Genomic DNA, 26,923 nt, shown 5'->3' on the forward strand with positions numbered 1-26,923 from the left:
TTTTCTCTCTCTCTTTTCTTATTGCATTCCCGGTGTGTCTCAAGGAACGCCTTGTTCTTCTCTCGCACGATGGCTGCATCGTCAGCTATTATTGGAACTCCAGTTTTGGAGCACACAAGACGATCCTTTGTCAGAGCCGCTTACGGCACCTGCGATGGGCTACGCACGTGTGAGGACAAACTGACTGTTTCGCACCCTTTCTAGATGCGACGACAAGAGGGTCGGTGCTCCCTGTCGAAAACGGCGGGAGCGTCGCACCCGTTACGCTATACCGCTTAGCTTTATCGAGACGTCTCGGTACCACCACTCGCCGACGCTATATAGCAGTGCGTTTACCCTTCGACGCCGCCAGGTAAAGGACCTGCTTTGTTCTTTGATAACTTGGCACTCTGCGATATGATTTCTTCTGTTACGGGCTCGTAACGGGAGTGTGCCAGGAGCCTCGCGTTGGTTGCGTCGTTGCGGCTTTCATTTGTTTCTTTCGTCATTTGTGCAGCTTAACTTATCGTTGGTGCGCGATCATTTACGTCTGTGTTGTGCCTTCCGATGGCCGCAAGGTACTGGTCGAAGATAAGGGTGAGGTAATACCTTATTTACATTCAAACAGCGTAAAGTCGTCAAGTATCAGTGAGAAGCATATCTTTAAAGGATTGATTTCCCTCTCGAGAAATGATACTTCAACATTGTTTGAAGTTGTAAAGTAAAAGGGAACTTGCTTCCTGAATAGGAGCTAAGAGGTCATTTTGATATGGCTCGCACTCACTCACTCACTCACTCACTCACTCACTCACTCACTCACTCACTCACTCACTCACTCACTCACTCACTCACTCACTCACTCACTCACTCACTCACTCACTCACTCACTCACTCACTCACTCACTCACTCACTCACTCACTCACTCACTCACTCACTCACTCACTCACTCACTCACTCACTCACTCACTCACTCACTCACTCACTCACTCACTCACTTTCCTACATACCCGCCTGATCCTTCGAAAGCCCTGTTTCATAGTGCTCCTGTCTTTGCGCCACAACGCGACAAAAAAACAAACCAGGTGTCATTAAGCTTCCAAATGGAACCAGGTCGCTTGAGTAGTGAGGTAAGTGTGCTCGCACTTGTAAGGTAGGCGCTCAGGAATGGAGCCGAATGCACGGGCATATAGAAGAAAAGCGACCGAGCACCCCACGTCGGCGTGGACATACTGTTCCAATTCTATTTATTTATCCTCTATAACGATGCAATTTAGGGCAAAAAGGAAGCAACGAGGAGCTCATCACCATGAGTGAGTATCCACATTAGGCTGTCTTTGGACTTAGCTCTCGGTCTCCAAGGAATCGCTCTTCAGAGTTCTCTTTCTCCTTTTCAGTTATACATGCAGAAACCAGTGCGCCGCTCGCCCCTCTGTAGCCGTCTGCATAAGCATTCACCGTTTCCTTATGCTCAGTGAAGCGAAAGCGTGCCGGTGTCAGCGGCCTGCGCTGAATTTCTTTCTCTACAGGCGCGACTCCTTACTTAACCAGCTAGGTATAGCCTCGTTCCTAGAAGGATTCGCTTCATTCGCCTTCATCTTTCCTTCTTTTTCCGTCTTTCCTCAGCGCGCGTTACAGCGACACGAACGAGCGTCCTCCGAAAATAGGAATCGATCACTTCTGGGCGCCGATGCAAAGCCACGATAACCGATCCAGCACTCCATATACGGTGAAAGCGGTTACAATGCAGCGCGAGTTAATCTCCCAATGTCTTTTCCATTTTTTTTTCGCTTATTGCGGCTGTAGCTGTACCGCCTATAAAAATAAAACGGTGGATAGACAGCGTACGAGGAATGCGCGCTGGAATGGAGAAGAAATGAGGATACCGTCTCCTCTGCGCACACAATACAGCGGAGGCGCATCAGCGGCGGTGCGGCTCGCCGCCACTTCGGCGGTGGTCGCGCCGCTCGGAGGCGGGGAGATCGTTCGCGGGTTTTGATGGATCGCGTGGGCACGCCGAAGAAGAAGCGATGAACGATACGCGGCTACAAGGGAAGGAGAGAGAGGGGGAAAACGGGGGTGGGAAGCGGGGCCGAGGCGGTACGCGGTGTCTTTTAACTTCTTGGGTCGCCCGAGCGGCCGGTCGCACTGGTGGCGCATGAGCTAGGCCTGGTGTTGTTCATCTTTCTGCTGGCTTGTAGCCTAGGTGGCGGGTGTGTTTTAGCTGCTGCCTGAAAGAGGCTCGATACCGGCGAAGAGCTTTACGCTGAAATGGAGGGGACGTACAGACGTTACCAAAAATATACAGGCCATCGGTTTCGCATCTGGGCCATGCATGCAGTGAGACCTGTTTTGAACTGCCAGCGTTCCAAGAGTTTCGAAGGCACTTTTGCTGTCGTCGCAGCATAAGACTTCGAGGTGCGCTACAGGAGCGCCACTGCACGGCTCAGAAGTCATCACTTTGAGCTGTACATTTTTGACGAATGCCCCATATTCCGAGCCAAAATGTCCGTAAAACGGCGCTTAGACCTCGTGACTAAAGGTTAGTTGGCGAATACCTTGAGGCAAGGTGTCGCGACTGAGGCAGGTTGTCCTAACAGGCAGGCTTTAAATGTCGGCTTGAGCACCTTTCAGTAGCCCAGGTGCTTATCGATGCCATATCTTTACGTAAAATCTCCAGAACCTGCCGCAAGTTTTCTGGGGCAACTTTACTGTCATCGCAGGCGTTCTTGGTGGCAGTGGAACATGCGAAATAATTTATCTCTCAAGTTCACTGGGGCTTGCAGACTCTTCATTAGGCAGCAACGATCGCTATTCCGACTGGGTCACCCTTGAGGATTGAGGCGACATCCAGTCCAATTACACTCTTATTTGTCATGAAGGTGTCGCCTATCGCATTATTCTAGGCGCACTTTGAGTCGCGGGTCCTTGGAGACATATGAGAGATTCCTTTGTCCTGAAGTTGGCGTTGTTGTTGATGATCATGACTCTGAGCCATTTCGAGCCTTCAGCCCATTTTATGTCACAAGGTTCAAAAAGTTTGTCTTAGAGAAATAAATGAAAGAAAGTTTAAGTTCGTCATTTTGCGATGGCTGAATGAGAGGAGGATTACCCGTGCACAGTTCATTTACATTAAATGCAAAATTTTATTGAAAGGGTCCGTTACTACAAATATAGCGTCGCTGGTAGTTAAACCAATGCCTCTTCACATTTTTCCTTTCCAAACAGAGCTTGCATTCAACGTCAGCTGGAAACAAATTAAAACTGCCTGCATTCCCTGTAGCAAAGCAGTGGCAAAAGCGCTCGAAACGGACAGAGACGCGTCGAGTTCTGACACCAGGCACCAGATCACGGCCGTTCCAGTGCTGCTTCGGCATCCTGAGTGGCGGCATCGTCTTGAAGAGGAAGAGCGCGTGTTAGCTTGTTTCCGAGCCGTGTTCGAACGCAGGTGACGGAGATGGAAGGTCGCTGATGCGCTTTCCGCGAGCGATGCGTCTCTCCCGAGTCACCGACGTCTTCAGCGTGTCATACACATATCGGAAACAAGCTCCCTCCACGATGCTGCGCCTGCAGTCGGTGACTTTATAACGCGTTCCCGGTTCCCTTGCAGGATAGTTTTTTTGCAACCTGCGCGGCATTGTTGCGGATGCGCAGTTTTGTTGTTTCGTTTGTTCAGTAACTATGACAGACGCGCATGCGGAAAGAAGGTAACAATGGGAAAGAGCTTCAGGTTAATTATCTCAGGCAGATGGTGATGGCATGATTGCTTTTTGACACAGACATCAATGCAAGATGCAGTGTGCACCTGAGTGTAGGTGCCTGCACGTTGGACAGCTTGAATGGTAGAAGCTGGTCTGTGGTTTCTCTACTATTAGGGCAGCTTCTTTGCGTGGTCCGGAGCTAGAAATAACACTGCATTTTGCGCTGTTGTGGCCTGCCCCGTTTCCAAAAGTTCGTTTCGGCTTCGTATAAAAGTGAAGTGCTCGAATGTAAACTTTGTTGTTTATGGACATGGCCGCGTGCTTTCGTCTTTACCGCTTTTCATCCCTGTGCTTTGCCTTCAGTATACCGTGAGACAGTTAAATATTCGCTATATATTCCATTTCAACCTCCTCGAACCAGGGTCTGCTCATGAGGTTCACTCAGACAATGGCGGAATCTTTACACCAGACTTTTTTGAAGTTTGGGGTTAGCTTTTTTGGTGGTCCTCGCGAAGTTGAGCGCTTCCCTGCTAGAAAAAAAGAAATTAAATGGCTTGAATGTCATTCCTTCCTCGGTATAGTTGTCATATACGGTCGGGGAGTTCCTTGTCTCATATGTCTTCAGTCCACGGACAATGTTTTCTTGACAGTTAGAAACAAGCTGCAATCAGCGACTTTAACTTGTTTTGATCTAACTACTTCCGAGCATTTCACACGACAACCTTTTCTCCGACAAAAAACTAGGGGCGTAAAGATCGATAACGTCGACAAAAATATTTAAAAATTCGCACAGGGTCCTGCATTTTTTGGGGGGATCAACGCATTCATAATTTTAATATTTACCGTATTTTCCGGTGTATAAGACGCGGTTTTTTTTCAAAAATCTTGCTGGTGCGTCCTATACAAGGGTGCGTCTTATATGCGAATTTTCCGTTTTTTTTCAGAGTTCAGAAATTACTCAGGTTCATTTTCAAGCTTTTGTCACCGAAAAAATATTACTACCAATAACGCGGTTGTAACATGGTTAATACTTCATTACGGGGACCGCGGTGCGCAACTTTTTTAGGTGAACTTTATCATGAAACGGCGGGGTTGACCACTTCCGGGATCTTAAACACGCGTCCGTTCCGACGGCCCCAAGTACAGTGTTCTGTAGCCCCAAGCAAAGGTAATGCGAAATGCCAAAAGATGGCGACAGTCGCACTTCTCGCCATTGTCAAGACAAGCCAAGAGAAGGCGACGTTTTTTTAGTCACCCTTTGCAAGTACGTAGTGCGAAGAGAATGCTTCAGCCGCGTTGCCTTTTCGATAGCGCATCCGAAGATGAAGACTTTGAAGGTTTTATGTAAAAATAAATTGTTATGGACATAAACAGTTTTTTCGCTTTTTTTTCTTTTGCGCTAAAACGTGGGCGGGTATGGCGTGAGTGTTACCTTTTTCGGTCACTTAGCGTTGCTCAAGAACTTCTCACACGTACGGTACATTTTGCGATGGTCGCATAAGCATGTTTAATTAAGCCTCACTAGACTAACTGGGTAAATTGGGGTGAGTCTTATACACGGGTGCGTCTTATATACCAATTTTTTCAATGACAGCCTGCATATATGGCAGGTGCGTCTTATACAAGGGTGCGTCTTGTACACCGGAAAATACGGTACTCTCTCAGATCTGTGAGGAGAGCTCCGTGGATTTCTGGAAGGTGTCAGGCTGCTTCTCTGTTTGTCTGCAAATCAGGGCTTGTCCCATTCATTTTCATCAGCAGCACCCCAAGTACGCCTACTTCAGCACAAATGACTCGCCCACGGACCTCCAATTAACTCTTTCCTGTCCCAAACATGGCCATCTATCCCCGAGAACTTCCGCTTGCCGCATTTAGACTAATAAATTCTCCCCCCCCCCTCCCCCCTTAGGAGACCGCGGTCAATCGTTAATGAATGATTTCAAGCTTATATCCTGTCTCACAGTTTTACGTCCAAAGACAAAATCATGCAGAGGTCAGGTTATTCATATGAGGCAGTATGGGCGAGCCGCTACACCAGAACTTAGGCTAAAATTTGACTCAAGATAGACTTGCTTGACTGCATCCCTCGGAGACTTTGTCCACCATGAACCGCCTCTGAGTGGTCACACGCTGTCACGCTGCTATATCGTCAAAGGAAACTCAACACGCACACCACTGTCGTTTGTACTCACAGCATGTATGTTGAGTTTTAATACGTAAAAACGGTGGCTCTGGACCAGTTCTTTGTCGTCGCGTCATCTGCTGCGCGTACACCCCGTTGTTGAAAATTCGCATCCTGCCTCGCCGCCACGGCTACCGGATGTGCCACTCGCGCGCTGGTCACAAATGAGCGAGCATTCGCAGAAATTCTGTCGTGTTTCGAAGCGTGCCCAAAGGGCGAAGTCCGCAAGAAGTAAATACCCTAGGCTTTTGAAAAGCTGGCGCCTCGTCGTAGCGAACCCTTCCCGCTGGCGAAGTTGTTGCTGCTTGAGTGACCGTGTCACGCAATGTGTTCGACCCCCCCCCCCCCCCCCTCCCTTTTTTTTTTTGGCGGACGAGGCCAGAGCTGAGGGTGGGTAGGTGAGGAGGAAAGACGACCACTAATGCAGCTCGAATTGCAGCCGCGATGAAAACGGAGAATTGCGCTTGCTGTTCAATACGGGAAGATAAATCATAAACTTGACAGCCCCTCAAATTCAAGCTATCGAAAAGATAGAGGCTTAGGCCTGTCGGGTGAGTTTCTCAGCGCTAACACGCATATTACCTACAGAATTCAATCGCTAATGTTTATCCGAAATCAAGTCTATAGTAAATTGTACTCGATGGGGAAAGGCTTGAGTTCATGACCATTCATTCACGATCACGCTCTGGCCAGCGATTCAAGACAACAGAAGTATTGAAGATCTTATCAGTAATAAACAGCTTCCCAAAGCCGTGAGTTCGATCCCGGCCAAAGCGGCTGTATTTCGATGGAGGTTACAAAAACGCCGGTGGGCTGTGCAATGTCAGCACACAGTGGCCGCATTTGTTTTTCCAGTCCCGGACTACTTGCTGGCAGGTCTCGGCTTCCGCTCGGACAGGAAAAGCGTCATGGTCACATGACCTACTTGCCATAGGCATGCCATAGGCTGCTTTCGAACTCGCCGCCAGAGCCGGGCTCCCCCTCGGTTACCGTACAAGGACGCTGTCATCTGCTAGCAGACGATGCAAGCCACGGCCACCACGACGCCGAAGCAACGCCGTGCGCTCGATCATGATACTGAGTCGATGTAAAGACTGTACTGTCAGCTTAGCGTAGGTGCATTACAGAACTCAGCTTCGGAGGTATGCTCGCCGCTACTGCTTGCGGCGAAGTTCGCACAAAGTAGCCCAACTCGTTGCGGATAGGCAGATAGACGAAAGCCTTCGCAAAAATGTTGACAACAAGCTCTATAGCTGCTCCAGTATACGAGTGGTTCACCTGCGATGCTTTCAGGTAAGCGTACAGACAGCATGTCGCAAAACAAGCGAACGAGAACCTCTTGACGACACGAGCAAACAATACGCGCTCGCAGCTTCGAACGCGCGTCCGTGTGCGGTGGATTTCAAGAAAATAAACGAAGATGCAAGAACAAAAAGTCTTGCGATGGCTCAGAGAGCAGCTACGGAGCTCATTTGAAGGTTTAACGCATGGTATCGACCTCCAGGAACACGAAAAGTACTCAAAATGCACACGAAGTCTAACTCAATATGGCTGCCAGCGCGACGCGCAGCTGTCGTCTGCTGCCTTCTCAGCAGCCCGCGGACTGCCATAGGCTAAAAACGAACGCGTTGCTATGGCGATGCAAGCTGTTGGGCGGAGCTTTCGGGCTGCCCGAGAAAAACAAATACCGGACTCGAGTCCGCAAGTAGTCCCGGACAGTCCGGGACTGAAAAACAAATGCGCCCAGTAAGAACCCCTGGGGGTCTAAATTAATCCGGAGCCGTTCACCGTTCACTACGGCGTCCCACGTAGGGACATACGTAGGTACTACGTTCACGAGGCTAAGAATCTTGCGTTCAATAAAGCTTCAACGGCAGTAAAATCCATCGTTGCGCTGCGTATCACTGATAATAGCGCTTCTCCGTACGGCTGTCCATGAATATCCAAGCATGGTTATGACTCCGCTGTGGTACTGTATATCGATTAAACAGAGCAGTGCACGGAGAGCGCTTGTGAAGAAAGTACGTGCCATCAGAGGAGCACACACTTCTGATGCGTCAGATATTGCCTTACACAGCCGCTGTCAGGCCTTGCGCATGTTCATTTGGACGTCGTAATAACGCCATTAATAATATTTTTCTTGGACACTGCCAGAGCTGAGTCGCGCGCACGTGGTCGCGTGACTCATGATTCAGTTTCAAGAAGGCCCCTTACTGACGTCACCTTCGTCTCACTTCCGTATGGTGGCGGCACCTGTTAGTCTTTCACGTGTTTAGATAGCTTGGGAAAACACGGAACTGGGCACCTACCTGCCAAGGTCCCGCAGATCTGTGCCCGTGCTCGCTGCATGCATCGTTCTGAATGTGTGGCGTTGATCTTTCTTTTTTTTTTTATGGCGCAATCCTCCGTCCATACCCAGCCGGGCGCGGAAGCAAAGAAAAAGTATATGGAAGGACAAAAGCATTGAAAAAGGGACGCCGTCTGAATAGAGCGCATAGCGGCAGTCCAGTAGAGCGTGTCTGACGTTTCGCCCTCCTCTGCCGCCATCTCTTTATCCCTCCCCCGCGGCCATGAGTCCCCCCCCCCCCCCCCCCCCCCTTCCTCTCCTTCCACTGTATGTTTTTTTTCTTTCGTAGAAAACGTACCTATCCTGAGTCGAGACCCGTTGCCTGGCTCGCCAAAACGCACGCGCCAGCCTATAGCGCATCATGACGCAGTAGGATACATTTTATTTTCTCTTTATTTTCAATCTCTCTCTTTTCTGAGCATAAAGCGACGAGCGAGCGCTATTGTGGAGAACGAGGACCGCGCGCGATGGTCTCGTGCCCTGTCGCTGTGGTTCCCGTTCTGAAAAATGGCCGGCTGGCGACGGCCTGAATGCGGTTTCAGTGACCGACGGAGGCGCTCGGTCCTCGGATAACCTTGCGACGAGTTTGGACACAAATGCGCTGTTTGAGGGATAGAAAATGATGCCCGGAAAATTAGGCATAACAATGCGCTGGAGCGATGTTGCGATTACAGAAGAAAACGAGCTGATATTGAGGGGCAAATTGTTTGGTTTGGTTTGGTTTATGGGGTTTAACGTCCCAAAGCGACTCAGGCTATGAGAGACGCCGTAGAGAAGGGCTCCGGAAATTTCGACCACCTGGGGTTCTTTCACGTGCACTGACATCGCACAGTACACGGGCCTCTAGAATTTCGCCTCCATCGAAATTCCACTGCCGCGGCCGGAATCGAACCCGCGTCCTTCGGGTCAGCAGCCGAGCGCCATAACCAGTGAGCCACCGCGGCGGCTATAGGGCAAATTGTGTGCCATGCTTCTTTGCTAGGATTTAAACAAAGTCATTGTTGTACTTGTCTCAATGGTTGCCCTCTCACTGGGTTTATGCTAGTTCAATACCTACAGAAAAGAGAGTAAAAAAAGGTTGAAGAAGGCACAGAAATAGTCACAACCGCTTCTGGAGTCAGTTTTTTATCGCACTGTCTCATAAAGCCCAGCGTGCATTGCTTATAGTATACCGTTTCAAGCGACCACATCAGAGCGGTCTTAGCTCATGCGATGAATCCTTGAACCGCGCCACCACAAATATGTCATTCCTTTGTAACACTTTGCATCTTCCGTCGGTCTTGGTAATGTGCTGAAAGCTACAGTCCTAATGAACACGGACCCTCATTGTGCAAAGCACGTGGGGCGATGGTGGCTCTTTTTCATTTTGTTTCTGCCACGAAGACCAGACAAATAGTGTCACGAAGGATTGCGCAAAGTTTCAAGCAAAGACGACAAAGTGTTGCGGAAAGTTGGGGGGGGGGCTCCAACCTTAAATTGTGTTCACAAAGACAGCAACAAAAAGTTCGAGATTATTATTGTTTTCTGCACGACCTTACTCAGCGTTGTCGTCCTATCAAACGCCATTCACCTGACGCACTGTTTTTTCCGGCTACTCGAGCAGTGATTGTAATAGATAGCTAGGACCGTGACAGATATATGCGCCGGCGTACAGAAGCTACGAAAACTTCGCCAACACGTGAAAAATCCTCCGTTCTTGGTGGGAGAAAAGATAAACGCGGGCAACAACACTCCGCGTTCGTCAGGCATACCATCCGCGTAACGGCTGCATTGAGCAGCTTCATGAACCTCTACAACGACGCAAGTGTTCACTTCGCCGCACAGCTCGCGACGCCAGCCGGTCAGCACGGCGCATTGGTGGCCCTGACGGCGGCGACGGCGTCGGGTCGTGCGTTCGCTTTCTCTGCCCAATACGTTCTCGCTCCGGCCTGCCTTGCCGAGGCTTGGGGCTCGCTTCGAATCTCGGAACATACATGGCGTGACCGTGGCGCTAGCACTGCACACAGCGCGCACAGAAGCGCTGCATTCTGCCGCGTGCCACGGCGCCGAAGAGTCTCTAGAAAAGTGATCCTCCGGCCTGACCCTGAGCTTGTGGGGCGCGCTAGTCAAAACAGGCAGCAGCGAGGGCTGATAGGCGGCTGGGGGCGTATTTTTCTTTTCCTCGCCCGAGCCGCGATGCCGGGCCAGGCGACGTCGCGACTCGACTGCAGCGCGGTTTGCCGTTACCTCCTGTCGCACGACGCGTCGATTGGATATATCGCGATGATGCATGGCGTTTTTCTGCCGGCTGATATAGCGTGACCCGTGACCTCCTACCCGTGGATGCTGACGCGGTGGCGCCGGCTGTTGGCAACTCTACATGCTAAAATAAGCGAGGGTGGAGCTATATAGAGTTTACGTTGCGTTCGGTAAGAGGTTCATCTGCGATAGCGATTCATGAATGCCGTCTGCACACTGGCTGCTGATGTATCGAAAGGGTTATAGTCTTGATTTGGGCTTATTGGTCAGAATGCATAAAAAGTTCAGGGAGCACTTTGGCTCTCTAAAGTGCTGCAAGGCGAAAGCCTTTCCTGGCGCACTGTTTGGCATTGACTGCGCGACTGTTTGTGCTGTACTAGTGCTTTATTTGACAAGACTCTTTGACTACACATTACAACTACACACTTTGACTGCAGACTTTGACTGCTTCTTTAGCACGACTCTCTCCATGCTTCGATGAGTTCGGTTCTATCCATGGCTCTGTTCGCAGTGATGAGGTATGTAATGTGGTCACCCACGGACGCCTTACGCCTCCTGTCGGAGCGGACGACAACTATTTTATTAGTTGTCGTCTGCTTCAAAAGGGGCGTCAGGCATCCGTGGGTGACCTCATTACTTAGAATCCGTGCACGCTGACGTCATAACCATTTCGACCAACCGAAAAGCGTGACACCTGTGCTGGCAACCTTCTGTCGACAACCTTTTGACGACATTGATGGGGCATTCAAGGCTTTCGCCTTAAAAAATGAAGCAGCGCGGAAAGACAAGGACGAACACAAGACAACAGGACTGGCGGTGTTGTCTTGTGTTGTCCTGTTGTTCCTCCTGTTGTCCACTCCTGTTGTCTTGTGTTCGTCCTTGCCTTTTCGAGCTGCTTCTTTTTATTACGAAAGGGTTCGATGTTAGCAGTATTCGTAAAAAAGCAGATATGTGTCAGTTCGAGGTAAGCGTATTCATTGGCCGCGAAGACACTTTCTGCATGAAGCGACGCTTCGAATAAAGCGATTTCATTTGGCGGAAACCTCAACCGTCCACACTTATGTTGGCGAATTTTGAAATTCTTATGACAGCAGTACTGCGCTAAAAATAATAGTTTTGATAGAAAAAAATAGTTTTGATAGCGCCTGTCCTGTGTCTTTAGTCTCTTGTGTGCGTGTTGTTGTGCGCTTGAATTCGTTAAAAAAGAAACAATAATGCGGGATACAATTTTGATCCACGAAAGCTTTCATACAAAGCTATTATGGGAATGAAGAGTTTTGGTTTTAGGGGGAGTTTACGAGATTTAACAGAAGGCACTGGCTGGTGCTATGGCTGACGCGGGTTGCTTTCTGAGCCTTAGCCTTAGGTTGATAGCCTTAGCCGCTTATGCGCCATTAAACACGCTTTCTGAGCGTGCTGTTTTTGCCAAGATGAAGCCCGGATTTTGCTCTAACCTACCTTCTTAGTTCCTTTCTCACAAGGTAGCTGGAGCAATGAGTCTTGGGGTCACGCGTAGTTCAGAACTTCTGCCACCCTGTGCTAATGTGACGTCACATAATCACTGCATATCGTCAAGTCTGAACCGGCAGCGTGCGCGAAATTTCTTGAGTTGAACTTCTCGCATGCAGCGTTATGGCGACAACATACCCCATATACAACAAACTACTTTGCTGGCCTCTAATATCTATACGCTATCATCTTTAACCTTTGCCCTTAGGTAAACAATGCGGCTTGCGGGCCTTGATTCTGCAGATCGGTCGTAAAGAAGGTCCAGCCTTTAACGGATCCCATGCACTCATCTTTATGTGCCACGGCTGGCTTCTGAACTCCCCTGCTCAAACTCTTCTTTCTTCGGTTCCCTCAAACGGGCAAGAACCCCGCCAAAACACTTGACGCCATTGCTCAATAACCTTTCAGCCCCTTAAGGCGGGAAACATTAATGACTTGTTATGACTGCCTCCCTTTCAGACGCAGACCTGCGCCGAGGGAAAAAAGAAAAGAGCCTCGCTGTGTGTTTATCACACTTTCTTCCGTATACTTGAAACGGGCCTATGTATATATACGAATATCAGTGAGGCCGCCCGACGCCGTCGCCTCCATGTTGGCGCTGCACGTGGAGTTCGCTGATCGGGGACTTATGAGTTGCCGCTGTTTGTGTTCCTTAGCGGGCGAAGAAGTTGTGATATCCTCTGCAGGGGGCGTTGACTTTTAGATGCCCTTCCTCGATTATTACCGCCAGAAAACTACACTCGCGGCAAAGTTTGTGTATGGATGCGTTCCTGGTCGCGAAGGGTGCGGCGAGAAAGAAAACAAACTTGTGAGGCCATTCGTCAGATTTACGTTATAGGCGGGGATTCCGTTAACGGATACGAACACAAGCGTACACACATAGGGCGTTAATGTTTGAGCGTTCTCTATGGCTGTGCGAAGCGATAGAATATCTAGCGCCACGGACGTTGCTATATGAAGTCTGCTATTTCTTCTAGCACACTCTGTACAACAGGCGCACTGGTTCAGACAAGAACAAGGCGAAAAGAAGTGCGTGGTGTACGCACAGATTCAGCCATTCATTTCACCTCGAGCTTACGAATTCTGACTCAGCCTTAGAGCACCTGCCAGTTCTTGTGCTTCCTGACGGGCCAAGGCGCTAATGCATCAACACTTTCGAAAAAAAAAAGAACATTTACAGGTGCCACTCAGCCTTTTCTCTCGCTGTTTCGAACATTACCGGAACAGCCTCCACGCACTGATATGGGTTCCTACCGAGCTCTTGACATTCTAATTAATCGGGAAGAGCCACGTTTCATGCCTTGTAAAGCATTTAATGTGCCAGACGAACCCGTGAAGAGCATATGGCTATTGTACTATCGGGGACAAAAGTGGTATCCTCCACGCGGCGGGAGCCGGAGCAATGGAGAACTACGGAAAACTGCTTTGCAACGCCATCTACAGGCGGCATCTAGGATCGAGACAGCCAATGCGTGACCTTTATTATCAGCAGGCATGTCGCTTGGCTCGTTTAAATGTTTCGTGCTTTAGCTCGCCAAAGTGCCCCAGTTTTCTGTTGCTATGGCTCCCGCCGTGTGGATTATACCCCTTTTGTCCCCGATAATACATCTAGCGCTTTCTGTAGTTTGCAATCTAAAAACACGAATCAAGAAATAATAGAGTTAAAAAAATCATTCTATTTATCTGCAATGACCAGCCGAACCGTTCGGTCCTGGCAGTGGCATCAGTGGTATAATCTCCGCCTTCTTTAGTTTTTTTTTTTTAATTTCCTCTTTATGCAGTACACTTATGTCCGCTGACTCGTCGTGATTGCGGTTTGTTGTCTTGCATACATTTGCTATCAACTTGCACTCTTTCCTCTTAACTGCACTCACTAGTCTGAAGATGTCCGTCGTTTCCGTTGATACTAGTACAAGTTCGCATAATCTGAATAACATGAACTACCAGCAGGTATAAGAATGAGCTGGTGGTAAATACACCGTGGATTGTTAGATAACGCCATCAGCTGTGTCTTGAGGAAACGTTAATGCGAAAGTTGCTCAGAGGTGTGAGACCTTAAAACGGCTCAGACTTGATATGGAGGCCAGCTTTGTTTTTAAATACACCTCTCTTGTCTCGTTTCACCTCTTTCTCTACAATCGCCCCATTGTTGTCCGTAATACGTTGCTAGAGAAGAAATCAGATCATCCCCAAAATGAGAGCAAAACCGTCTCTGGCATGTTGCCATATACAGGAGAAAAAAAGAAAAGAGGTCAGAGATGCGAACAATGGTCTTCAGATGTCAGTGCTGTCGCAAGACGGTGTCGAAAAGTCTTTTTCCTCTTGTGTACAGACGGAACTTCGCGTAGCCGATGTCTCGCTTCTTTCAAAATCTTCCGTCAGACGCAATGAAGCGGGCCAAATTAAAGAATTTCTTGCATTGTCTTTTGCTTTCTTGATCTCATTTCAGTGCCGAGATGGTTGCGACAAGTGGCACTACCCGCTGTCCTGCGATAATATTTGCGTAAGTGGATGCCTCCTCGTCAAGTCATTATACATTGGCGATGTTTAATTCCACGCGTCTTCTGCCTCCAAGTTCCTAATTTCTTCTCTTACTTTTTTCACGCGCAGAATAAGACGGGACCATCCCATGGAAAGGTAAGGCTTTTTTTATCCAAGAATGCCCGAGCCCGTGCCGCATGCCTTTCATTCAGTGTGGCTCTTGCTGTATTTTCAACGTCTACACACTCCAGAGTCGGAACTCATAACCTTAAGGATAATTGGGGGTCCAGAGGATAACCAGTTATTAAAAGCAGCGTTTGTTTCACTCTACTAGACGTGGAATCACGTCATGAATTACGCGTCACAAAGCTGGCTTGGAAACAAGAACTTGATTATAGTGTTTGCTTATGTCCGAGTAAAACCCTTCTACACGCAAGACGGGACTTAATAATCGCGCTCCTCGTTCCTTTGTTGTCTAATCCTTTCTCCTGTCTCCCACTTTTGTGGCTGGCTAGATAAAATCTTCGCTGAAGACAATGGACAAGGAAGTGGTGCGCACGGAGGCACAGACTCGAAACTAAGTTGGCCGGCGACAGTGGCGTAGTACTTAATGAATTCGCTTGTATAGTATGCGCTCTCTTGGACAATTCGCCATTTCGCCTCGGGCCTATTCTTCCATGGACAAAGTTTAGTCTATTCCGGATAGTAAGCTAGGTCTAGTACCCCAATCTGGCCGTTTTTAATTTAAAATTTTGACATCATATTATAACTAACCCCTTGCGTAAGAGCGCTACTTCTGAAGAATTATACACAATAATCAGTATTCACATTATTGGAAGCAGTCGCAGAGAAAAGCACTTGATTAATAAGGACATGTGACTAACAAACGATCTCAAAAAAGATTTATGTGCATGGATCTTGCACTGCATTGGTGTGGTGCAACTTCTGATCTAATTGTTATACGCCTTACATCCGCCTTGTGCTTGGCGCATGATGGCCTTAGCTGCCTATGTGCCATTAAACCTAACACAACACAACAACCTTACCTCCAGGATCTGTTCTGCCTCATGGGGTGCAACCTGGCGGTCACGGAGTACCTGCGACATATCAAAGGTGACGTATAACTAATACTTACGTCCATCAGTGCTTAGGCTTTCTTTAACTTTTCTCACTTAATTTGATCAACATTTCTTTGTTTTGACGGTGGTACTAGGAGCTTTCGAGAAAACAAAACCTAAATAAAGTTTCATGAATACAGCAGCCGCTTCAGCCGCATGCAATGCAACCACTATGTTACCAAACACCGTACTTATGTTTGAAATCGGTCCTCTTGAGAATTTTCGATTACAGTATTTTGAAGGTGAGCACATTAAAATGCAGCTGCCCCGCCGCGGTGGCTCAGTGGCTATGGTGCTCGGCTGCTGACCCGAAAGACGCGGGTTCGATCCCGGCCGCGGCGGCTGAATTTCTTTGGAGGAGAAATTCTAGAGGCCCGTGTACTGTGCGATGTCAGTGCACGTTAAAGAACCCCAGGTGGTCGAAATTTCCGGAGCCCTCCACTACGGCGTCCCTCATAGCCTAAGTTGCTTCGGGACGTTAAACCCGAATAAACCAAACCAAACCAAACCAAAATGCAGCTGCCTTTCCGTGTTCTCTTGCTCTCATAAGCAAAACAGAGTTGTATTTGAAACCAAACGCATCTCTGGCCGCTCCCCGCAGCTCTCCTATCGACTCAGTGAAATCGAGATAATCAGAGAATGAGACTGGTATGCTATAGCTTGATATCGTTAACTTTTACACGTTGTGCAGTCTGTAGAATAAAGTCTGCAGTGTTTGCGAAACAGGAAACTTTTGTGCGTTGGTAAACCATTCTCTGTTTGCATAGCAGCAGCTAGCTTAAAAACGTGCCTGTAAACACCGAATGTGACCTTGTTGTTCTTTGATAGTTGTGGCTTCGCGCAGCGCGTCGTGTGCAAAGACGTCGTTTGCACGTATATGACGAACGCAGACGATAAAAAAAAAAGAATAAACGTAATTCTGCAAATCGCAGCGCGATCATTGGAGCAAGTCAGCGCACCGTATTAGGAAGTCTTGACGAATTGAGTGAGTTAACAGTAGCAAAGATAAACCTCTTACCGGAAGTCGCATTCGCAGACGTACTTACGCGGAGGACAGCGTTTGTTAATGGGAGGCGTGCACTAACGGCTGTTTGCATGCGCAGCACAAATCGGCCAGCCGCAGCCGCCCTACCTGGTGGCCGACTCGCGCACCAACGACACGGTGACCATCCGCTGGAAGGCGTCGCCGCTGGCGCCCAACGTCACCTACCTGGTGCAGTGGAAGTACGAGGCCCTGCCCAGCGACTGGGAGTACTACCAGCCCGACCTGCCACTCGCCAAGAACGTGCTGCGCGTGCAGGGACTCAGGCCCTACACAAAGTACAGGGTGAGTAGCTTCGGCCACCCCGTCTGCATAACGTCTTCTTTCTTACACAAAGCCACACCGCCGTGTCTGGTGAAAAAGAGGAAACCTCGGGTTGCACCTGCCACCTGCTAAGTCAAAGCTGACAGCTAGCAAGCGATGCCATTCAGCGACTCTGCCATCGGAGGCTGGATTTAACAATGACAAAGCGGCAAAAAAATGAATAGTTTGAAATAATCCCCGTAAAACGCGGTCCACAGAGCGCATTTTCACTTGCCTTCAAATGGGTGCCGAATATGATTGCACTTTTTCTATTTCTCTTCTGGACACCACCATATTGCCACTCGATTGGTGCAGCAGCGTTTCGATTGCAGCGTTTTAGAGATGCAGATTATTGCGTATACGCAGCACAGTCCAGAATGCACGTGCAGGTTTTAAACATTGAAAATGTTTCAAAAGCTTATGCTTATAGACCTCATTTCATGCTAGTAACGCAGCATGAAAGGGACGTCGGCTTCACATGCTGAGTAAAATGGATACACTCATGAAATAATCGCCAACGATGCGTAGAAGCCTTTAATATTTATTTGATTTGATGTGGATCTCTTTTTAAAAAGGTTTAAGGAAATGATACGTCATGCATACATGGTGCTAATGTCGAATTCACCAAGTGTGACCTTTAATTTTTTTTTTTTATTTTAGATACACCTGAAGCATCACCTTGCTTAACACATGTAGTTGCAAAGAAACTGCAAGCTTGAGATAAAGGGATAACGTGGAAAAGGTACTTTGTAGCACCAAACAACAAGCAGGTTGACTTACTAAGAACTCTTTTGTCTTTAAACAGTACCCACATGAATAATTCATCCGACAGGCGTCATTAGAATTCCCAAACGCTCTTTGTAAAGCAGTTAGAAACTTCAGTTTAGAAAGGGCAAAATGAAGCGTGTCCAAGAAGGACATAGGTGGTGAGTAGAGTAATGGAGTTAAGGACACCTGTTAAGGCCTGTTAAGGACACCAATCGCCACAGCGATGCCCTGGTTTGCCTTAGTTTGAATACCGCAAGCACTAATGTCCTGCAGCAATTTTAAGCATGCACGAAATAGTCAGAACCCTGCTATGAAGTGTGCTCATCTTACTGTTTCGACTTGTTCGCAGTTCCGAGTCGCGTGGATCCTCTTGCCAAACCAGAGCCCCCTGTTCTCGCAACCCAGCGTTGCGATATCTACATTGCCTTATGGAGGTAATGCGCGATCCTCTTGTTTCGTGAACTATGAAGTGTAGTGCATAACAGGTTGTCTCGCCGACGACAAAACTTGTGAAATGGCTTGATTAACAACAACAACAACAACAACAACAACAACAACAACAACAACAACAACAACAACAACAACAACAACAACAACAACAACAACAACAACAACAAAGAAAGCAGCTTAACCGGTTATGCAAGGCACATGCCGGCTTAGAGAGAATAGTCGAAGGAAGCTTCTGGCGGGCTTGTTCCTCTAGTATGCACTTGTAAAGAGTATCTATTTCGTTTGTGGCCAAAAATTCTGGAGAAAAGTATTTTTCAACAGGAAAGACTTTATGAACGCATTTTTATACATTGAACTATTTCACTATAACAATCAATATATCCGCAGATCTCCCTTCGGCAGGCTTGCATATTTTTGGTATTAGCGTTCTTTTTAGTGTCAGAAGCATTCCCCATTGGTTTTTTACTCCAGTCTTAATTGCTCGATGTGAGCGGCGGGAAAACTTTAAGAGGGAGATTTTGCTACACATCGAAAGAATGGACTGTTAGCTTCAGTATTTCCGTAATAATACCTTACGATTTTCCAACATTTAAATTTTTTGTCCAAGAATGTTCGACATGCTAGAAGTTGCAACATCATGCCGCACGCATAGTAAGGTTTTAGGTGCTGGCTTAAATTTTATGGTGCCTGGTAAATTCATTAGCCGTTAAAGCTGCCAACTCTCCGCGAGCCCTTCCCTGCTTTATTACCAAGAACAACTAGAATTGCGAAAGTATAGGCTCTGCTAAAGGCTTATCTTTCTTTTTCCTTCGTCGCGTGTAAATTGCATCAAACCTATGTGTCGTTATGTCCAAGATACGACTCGAACGGCACATATGCGCGCAGACAAATCCGACGTATTCCTGAAACGTCGGTAGCATCAACAAACAATGTGGCTAAGGGAGTTAAGGGAGCAGGTATCTTATTTTCGCGGTAAGCTTTGCTCTTAGACCTGCTGTCAACTACATATGTCTGTTTTCGTAAAAAGAAGAACGTATACATTGCAAGCGTATTGTTCTTTGTGCTTCAACAGGAAAGCGAGAAAGGTCCTTAATGTTTGTTCGGCTTAAGTGTGCGGGCAGCTCTACAGGCAGAAACCAGCCACCATTTAGTCTATTTCAAAACAGACAGCTTATCGGACTGTTTACATTTCCTCCTCACTACGCGCGCCCAGTTCCTTCTACCCCGCCAAAGATCACCAGCCTCACCACCGTCGGCCCACGGAGCATCGCCGTCAGCTGGGACCCGCCGTTGTTCCCCAACGGTCCCATCCTCTCCTACGCCCTCTACCTCGTGGAACACCCCAACGGCTTCACCACGGTCAAGGTACGCAGCTCGTTGCGGCCGATGGTACTTACACAGGCGATAGCCTGCAGGCTATAGACAATCATATACGTATCCAGAGCTATACCTGGACTCTGTTCTTAACCGTAAATGTACGGTACACGAAGTTGAAGTAAGAGCGATACTTTTCGGTATGTACTCAGGGACTAAGGCTATTGGTTAAAGCGTTCATGGTAGATAGAGGTAGGTCAGGTGGTTCTTGATAATCACAGAGTGAACAAGGGAGCGAAAGTCTCAAGGTGCTTGCCAACGTTTCGACAAGAGGTGGAGATAAGTCCTCTTGCCGAAACGTTGACAAGCACCCTGAGGCTTTCCCCTGCCTTGTTCTCTTTGTGATTGACGGTTAAAGCATTGGTTAATAGCGCGATCACCTGTGCACCTAAACTGACCGCGAGTAACGTGGAATGACTTTGAGACTCTGGGTCTTTATTTCAGACATGCGCGTGGCATCACTGAGAGTATGGAAAAAGACAGACGGCAATAAACTAGAATACTTAAAGCCATTACCTCCTAGACAAACTCGGACAATACCGTCCTAGTTTTCTAACCCCTATTTTCGCTGAAACAGACACAAGCTTTTGATTTTTCCACGCACAATAACAGATTGGCATGAGGTAATTAAACTGTTGCCCCGTGAAGTCTAGAACCCTATTGCTATTTTTGCTTTTATTTCGCAGTGCTGTTGCTTTCTAATTTCACTAACTTGTACTTGTGAAATTACAATGCTTGGACTTGGTGTCCGCAGTATTTTGTACAAAAAATTAAATCACTCGATATATATTTGTCAGAACAGCCATCCACGACGTGCCTAGCCTATCTCGCCTGTTTTATATTTCACGCAGTAACAAAAACGTTCGTCTATCGTTACTGCCTGCCCCGACGCGATAAAGTGGTGGCGATAGCTATGAAGCACACCACACCCTTTCTTTCACAAATTCACTTCATATCGGTCTCGCCTTGAAAAAAGAAGTACTCGATAAAAATTAATTGCTATGGTAAACTCTTGTCCTTCCGGAAAACAACAAATATTAAAGTGCTCACTGTGCCTTCGAGTGTTAAGCCGGAAATCTTCCCACTGCTTCTGAAGTCAAGCACTACAACCTTACCTTCCTGCATTTCCCAGGATGTTTCGGACGTGTCCGGCGGCCTATACTTCATGTTCAGCGGTCTCCGGCCCGAGGCCCTTTACACGGTATCCGTGGCGACCAACAACAACCTCGGCATGGGACCAGCCGACAAGCGCAACATTACTACGCCTCCCCAAAGCGTCAGCAATAGTAAGCAGAAGTCATGTTATTTTCCACTTGCCCCTAAAGTTCGCTTTGTTGTCGCAAAAGTAACGATTAACAGCGCAGTTGTTTTTTTATATTTTGTCCTGCGGATTACGCTTCTTCACGCCGTAAATATTACGGCCAAACATCGAATACCTAACATTTGCCTAACATAACATGCGTTTTTGGGCTCGCCGTAACGCACTACCGTACTACTAAATTACCAGATCCATCATTAAATCCAAGCGTTTACAGCGTAATGTTAACGCAGGTTACTTAGCGCTTTTTCCAGTTTTAGACCATTCAAAGAAAAAACGTTGGCTCGAAGTTATTTCCCGCTTCTTATTACACACTGATGGCGTATATCCCGCTAGAATTTTTTTTTTCTTTTTTCTGACGAGCTTACACCGTCAAAGCAGTCTGAAAAGCCATATAAGTAAGTGGCGCTTGGTGAAATCCTTCTAGAAGCCAGATTAGTTCACATTTGCTTTGGGGTGAAAACTACATTTACTACTCGGCGTGTCTTTCCCTCCCCATCATTGTTTGGAACATTCTCATGTTGCTCAGAAATTTTCGCCACCATCGATTTCTACTGCAAGTATTGTTGGCGCTGAACAATTAGGATACGTAGTTCGATTACCAGACCCCCATTTTCATGTTAGGGCGTTGGCACAGCCTTGCATTTATCCGACAAAAGTTCAAGCCATCATTTTTCAAGTACCCGTGTTTAACAAATTGTGACTCGTTGTTTCCACCGCATCGCGGATTTTCGTCAAGGAATTCTCTCCGCCTGCGCAGTGATACCTGTCCCCGAACCGTACCTGATCATCGCCACTAAATGGCAAGTGTTGAAACAAGGCCTTAGCATCCTGGACGTCCCAGCGCCAGAGTTTAACACGCCATCGCATTCTGTCGAGATAACTGGTGAGTACTCATCGGATGAAAATCGCCAAACATGTCTTACACTGAAGCGCGAGCATCATTCGCAATTTTATACTCCTTTAAAGGCGTTTGCAGTGCATATGGCCTTTTTACGTCGCTACGATTTTTACGTACAGAAACTGCGGCAGGTTAGAAGAAAGATAAGGGAGTAATTACTCACTGGCATCCACCCAAGCGCAGCTATACGGCTACAAAGGAAAGCTATACAGCTTCCACAGAAACTTTGTAGTTAAAGAAAGATTCTTCCTAAACCGGGACGACTAGCATGTGGTAGGGCGAGAGCGAATTGATCAATAACTCGAAGTGAGAACAGTACAAAATTTCTATGGAAGCTTTATAGCTTTCCTCTGTAGCCGTATAGATGCGCTTGTTTTAATGCCAATGAATAATTACTTCCTTAGAATAATTACTCCCTTATTGCAAATCTACTCCACCGTGGGGGATTCCTCTAAAACCACTAAGAAAGGTAACTGAAAGTAAAAAAAATGAACTGTCAAAAACTGAGTTGCCTTGATTTGTTTTTACCAGGTGAGCGTGTGTAGTCCTACACATTGGTTAGTGCACTTTCAATACGAAAGATGCTAGCATGATTCAGCATACAATCGCTTCAAGGTTCTTATCATTCCATGTCAAGAACACAACAGAAAATTTTTGCCGTTACGACAGAGTTTTGTCGTATTTTTGGGCATGAACTTGTAGTAACAGAAAATTTTTGTAGTAACAACAAAATTTTCTGTAGTATTGTGCTGTCGCTTGTCGGGCCGGGAGAACTATGGAAACATACTACAGAGAAATACTACAGCAAGACAAAAAAAAAACACTGCAATACTACAGAACTACTTCTCTTTAAAAGAAGATGACAAAACATTCTGTCATTTTTTTCGACTGAGTTGTTCGCGGTCATGAAGTACTTTATGACTTTATGCCATGCAATCTGTGCATCACTCTCTGTTAGTTTATTTCTGGAACAAATAAAAAGACCCCTCGCCCATTCCTTCATAATTTCTAGTCAACTCTTGGGTTAACTGAAAAATTTCTATTATTTCTCCTTGCAGGCGTCGGGATGCACGTATCCCAGAACATGCTCTTCGTGGCAGACACATCGGGCACCATCTACCGCGTTGACCTTTCGGACGAGTTCCGCTACAGCCCGATCATGCGCAACGCTTCTAGTCACCCCGGTCTCCTCTCTGTCGACTGGCTTAACCAGCTGCTCTACGTGTTGGAAGACGGCCAGGTCAGTGCACAACCACCTGTCCTTTCGCCTACTGTTGAAGGGGCAGCTGCAAATGCTAATGATGCTGAGGTATCAGGCTGCCTCAGGATTCAGGAGCACATGCGTTTTCAATAATGAGATACCTACCCGTCTTGACTTGCTTATGCTGTTCGTCCTCTGATATTTTTTTTCTGGTACCAAGACAACCATAACTTCTTCCGACCTACTTCAGACTTATCTTAGTCGAATGCAAGAAAACTTCGGGCCAACTGTTCTGTTCTAGACAGCAGACACACGCTTTAGTAGCAAGAACACAAGAAGTCACCTTTATTTCGAAATGGAGTGCGCTTTTATAAATAATGTTATCTTTTCTTGTAACGGCCTGCACGCGGTGGCATTTGTATACTTTTCCTTTTTCAACCCCCCCCCCCCCCTCCCCACTGTAATGCTAGACAGTGGCGCTGTGGGTATGATGATAAATAAATAAATAAATAAATAAATAACGATGCATGTCTGTCAAGCAAACATCATCGATGGTACAATCTTATCAGACCGCCTGGCCGATACGTAACCCTAACCAAATGTGAACTTGAGAGAAAGTTTGATTTGGAGTTTCGTAGAACTTGTTGGCCCATGCCTATTCGTAATACCTAATGTACACCCGGCCAATTGTTTAACAGTATCGCGCGAGCGTCGGCCAAACTGCTTGCCAGCGCCTTATCGCGGTGCGGAGCGGTGAAGCCAGCGAGAATAACCGTGTGCTCACAAGTGTTCCTACACAGCCATTGTCGTCTCCTGGTTCTTCCCAATATCGCTACACAACCCCGGCCGCGTTCTTATCATCACCCCCGGTTGGTGACAGCGGTCTCATGGGAAAGAAAAAGAGCAGCGAACGACAGGGTGGCCAAATCTCTGATGAAGGTCGATAAAGGCATGTCGCTAGCGTTTACCTAGCCGCGAAATTCACTACGCTGGCATATTCGGTGACAACGCAGCTACGGTTGTGTATAAATTGCTTTCGCCCAGTTGAAATTGTCTCATTAGCTGTCTTAGCAAGAAGATTGCCCCACGCATCCCGGAAGAAACGCGGCGCCGTATTGTAGCATTGGCGACAGCGGAGAAATCTCAAAGGAAGATAGCTAGGGAAGTTGGAGTGAGGAAGGCAACAGTTAATAGGATCATTCAGGCCTTTCGTGATGAAGCTCTCATTGGGGATGCGGCCAGGTGTTTAAAACGAAAGGCAATCCAGAGCAAGATATGACCATCCTTGCTTAGCTGCTGCGGATCCCTTCATGATTGCGGGCCAGATAAAGGGCATTGTCGGTTTGGACACAAGTGACCAGCTTTTGAGAAAACGGCTTCGTGAATCACGCCTCACGAACAGGTGCGCGGCCCAGAAGCCATTGCTTTCGGCCGCCACCAGCAGGCGACAATCGCTGTGTAGGAAAACTTGTGAGTACGCGCTGCCTACCCCGCTCCGCGCCGCGATAAGGCGCTGACAAGCAGTTTGGGCGACGCTCGCGCGGTACTGTTAAAGCATTGGCCTAGTGTAGTACGTTAGGACCGTGCCGTGTTAGGACGTTAGGAAGCTTTCCTTTTTGCTTCCGCCTCTTACTTACGCTCATATTTGTGTCGTTTGTTATGTCTACATTGGGTTAGCGTGATATTAGCTGCTGAGCGTCGTTAATTTCTGTCAGCCAAGAAGTTAACCGGAGCAGCAGGAAATCGTTCTTTTTCTACTCATTCCTGAAAGATGTATACGGTTTACGAAGTTGTGTAGGTTTCTTTCCTACCTGCATGCAACAGTGTGGATGTAAAGAAAAGGCACACACGAGCTTCTTCAACAACCCTGTTTTATTTTTGTCCCCCCCCCCCCCCCCCCTTTTTTTTTTCTAGATAACCCGGTGCAACTTCTCTGGACAGGAGTGTCGAACGGCCGTGTGGGGATTTAACAAGAAACCAAGCGAAATGAAAGTTGATCCCTATAACGGGTAAGTCTTGTTTATCCCCCTAGGCCTACTGGAATTGAAGGTAACCCTACACAATGGGAGTTCTGCTGCCACCGCTGGTTTTGAAGATACTGAATTTCAATAGGGGCCGCGTGCGTGGTAATGAACTCCAGTCATAACCAAGATTAACTATTAGCCTTCTAGCGTTGAGAGCACTGAGAGCATTAAATGCCGTGCTGTGCTTTGCGGAAGCGAGAACCACCGATTTGAACGTGAAATGCCGGCTGTCAGTGCTGGTCACCGCATTGTTGTGAATTCCGGACTCGGGAGCAAACCACTGCTCTTACGACGTCTAAGAAGCAATGCCGCGCTAAATATGTAAAAATCTATAGCTTTACTAATTTACAGTCAATACAGTATTATTAAGCAGGAGCACACAGTCAACCATGATATTCACACGCCGTAAGGCATAGTCGCATACAATCTTTTACTGGTGAAGGGTTTTCCAGGTTTCACACGGTGCAGTCACCATGATACCTGCACTAATCACTGTGCTTTAAAAATATATGTACTTTGGCGAATTTTAATAAGTTTTGGTCACAGCGCGCAAGCCAAGCTCCGCGGCACCAACGCAGTTTTTATGCAGCATTCTTCTGTACTGTATTTTTTTTAGAAATATATCGCAGATTAAGCACTGATTCTTGATTGTGCTAAAAATATTTTAGCTCCTTATGGACCGAAGGCGTTAAGGCGCAGTTCAACCACTGCACGACTGCAAACTATATGTTTTTCGAAGCGCTAGTATCTGAGCTACTTGGTAAGCGGATGCCAAGTTGAAGACCATCATGCGAAAAAAGAATGTGAGAGATGAATTAGTGGCAGGTCGCATTTCTAACCGTCAGAGTTCCACGAGACAAACACACTAGTCTGTTAGATGCCAGGAAAGCGTCACTGTGAGGAACCGTTTACTAAAACGATTTACCCCTCTTCGCCGTGCAGCTACCTCTACTGGGTCCTGCAAAACGGCACCACAGGCGGTCTCTACCGCATCGACCTGGCGCGCATCCAGAAAGCCGCAGCGGCCCGACAGGAGGCGCAGCTACTCGTCAAAGACACCGACCTCAAGACGTTCGTGGTGGACTACAAGAACTACCGGCTGCTGCTGCCCAAGAAGTCACAGAACACCGTCGTGTCCGTGTCGCTGTCCGCCGGCGACGAGACCGACGTGAGGCGCAACTCCCAGCGCCACCAGTTCACCGACGTCCGCCACCTGGACTCGCACATGGGGAACCTGTACTGGACGACGGCCAATGAGGCCTTCGGCGAAGAGTACCATGAGAAAGGGGACAAGTACTACCACAACAAGTACGCCATCGAAGGACAGCAGTTCTCCTACCTCGGAGTGTTCCATCCCCTCTCCCAACCGTTTCCTGGTGAGTTCCAAGCTTTCTCTCTTTTAGATTTGGTACCTGCTACGTTCTTCAGCGGCACGTGAGGAATGGGTACATCGTACTAAGCCACCATTTGACATTTTTATTTTGTCCAGGGCAGAAGCTATGAACTGCCTGTTCGTCTTTCTGCTTATTTCTGAGGGTAATGTTCTTGCAAAACATTACGACTATACTCCAGAGCTTCGACCTTTAAACAAGCTACAGAAACTGTAAAGCCAAGATGAGGAAGTTAGAGCGCAAAAAAAAAACAGACAAAGTAGCGCTTGTCCCGTCCACGTCTCCACTTTGTCTTTGTTTTTTTGCGCTCTAACTTCCTCATCATGAACTACCAACAGGCCCAAATTACTACTCTGTAAAGCCAAGTATATGCTGGAGTAACTGGCTGGGAAGTTCCAGTGTCGCACGAATCACACAGGTCGCATCGAAAAATGTCGCACAGGTCACATAGCTCAAGTATGTCAGAAGCATGTCAGGGCAGGAGAACCTTTAGCTCTCATCGCTGAAGACCTTTAGATCTGACCAGGGCAAGGTTTAAAATAGAGTATTTATTGATCTCTCTGCTTTACCATGTAAATGCGGCACGGAAGAATTCAAA

The 26,923-nt window shown here is 47.5% G+C and overlaps 1 protein-coding gene across 2 annotated transcripts in view; it reads left to right on the forward strand.

Annotated features, from left to right (window-relative positions):
- Positions 1 to 26,923, forward strand: part of sev (receptor protein-tyrosine kinase sevenless) — a 139,719-nt gene that overhangs the window by 73,032 nt on the left and 39,764 nt on the right. For both annotated transcript variants that reach the window (XM_089571910.1, XM_089571911.1), the window contains exons 3-13: positions 14,404 to 14,457; positions 14,565 to 14,591; positions 15,488 to 15,548; positions 16,657 to 16,880; positions 18,016 to 18,100; positions 19,330 to 19,481; positions 20,623 to 20,776; positions 21,569 to 21,694; positions 22,768 to 22,949; positions 24,825 to 24,919; positions 25,877 to 26,310. In XM_089571910.1, coding sequence (XP_089428036.1) covers positions 14,404 to 14,457; positions 14,565 to 14,591; positions 15,488 to 15,548; positions 16,657 to 16,880; positions 18,016 to 18,100; positions 19,330 to 19,481; positions 20,623 to 20,776; positions 21,569 to 21,694; positions 22,768 to 22,949; positions 24,825 to 24,919; positions 25,877 to 26,310 — 1,594 coding nt within the window. The remainder of the gene's footprint in view (positions 1 to 14,403; positions 14,458 to 14,564; positions 14,592 to 15,487; positions 15,549 to 16,656; positions 16,881 to 18,015; positions 18,101 to 19,329; positions 19,482 to 20,622; positions 20,777 to 21,568; positions 21,695 to 22,767; positions 22,950 to 24,824; positions 24,920 to 25,876; positions 26,311 to 26,923) is intronic.

This window comes from Amblyomma mixtum, chromosome 2 (genome assembly GCF_055824585.1).
Source record: "Amblyomma mixtum isolate Tamu chromosome 2, ASM5582458v1, whole genome shotgun sequence".
In the NCBI taxonomy this organism is placed as follows: Eukaryota; Metazoa; Arthropoda; class Arachnida; order Ixodida; family Ixodidae; genus Amblyomma; species Amblyomma mixtum.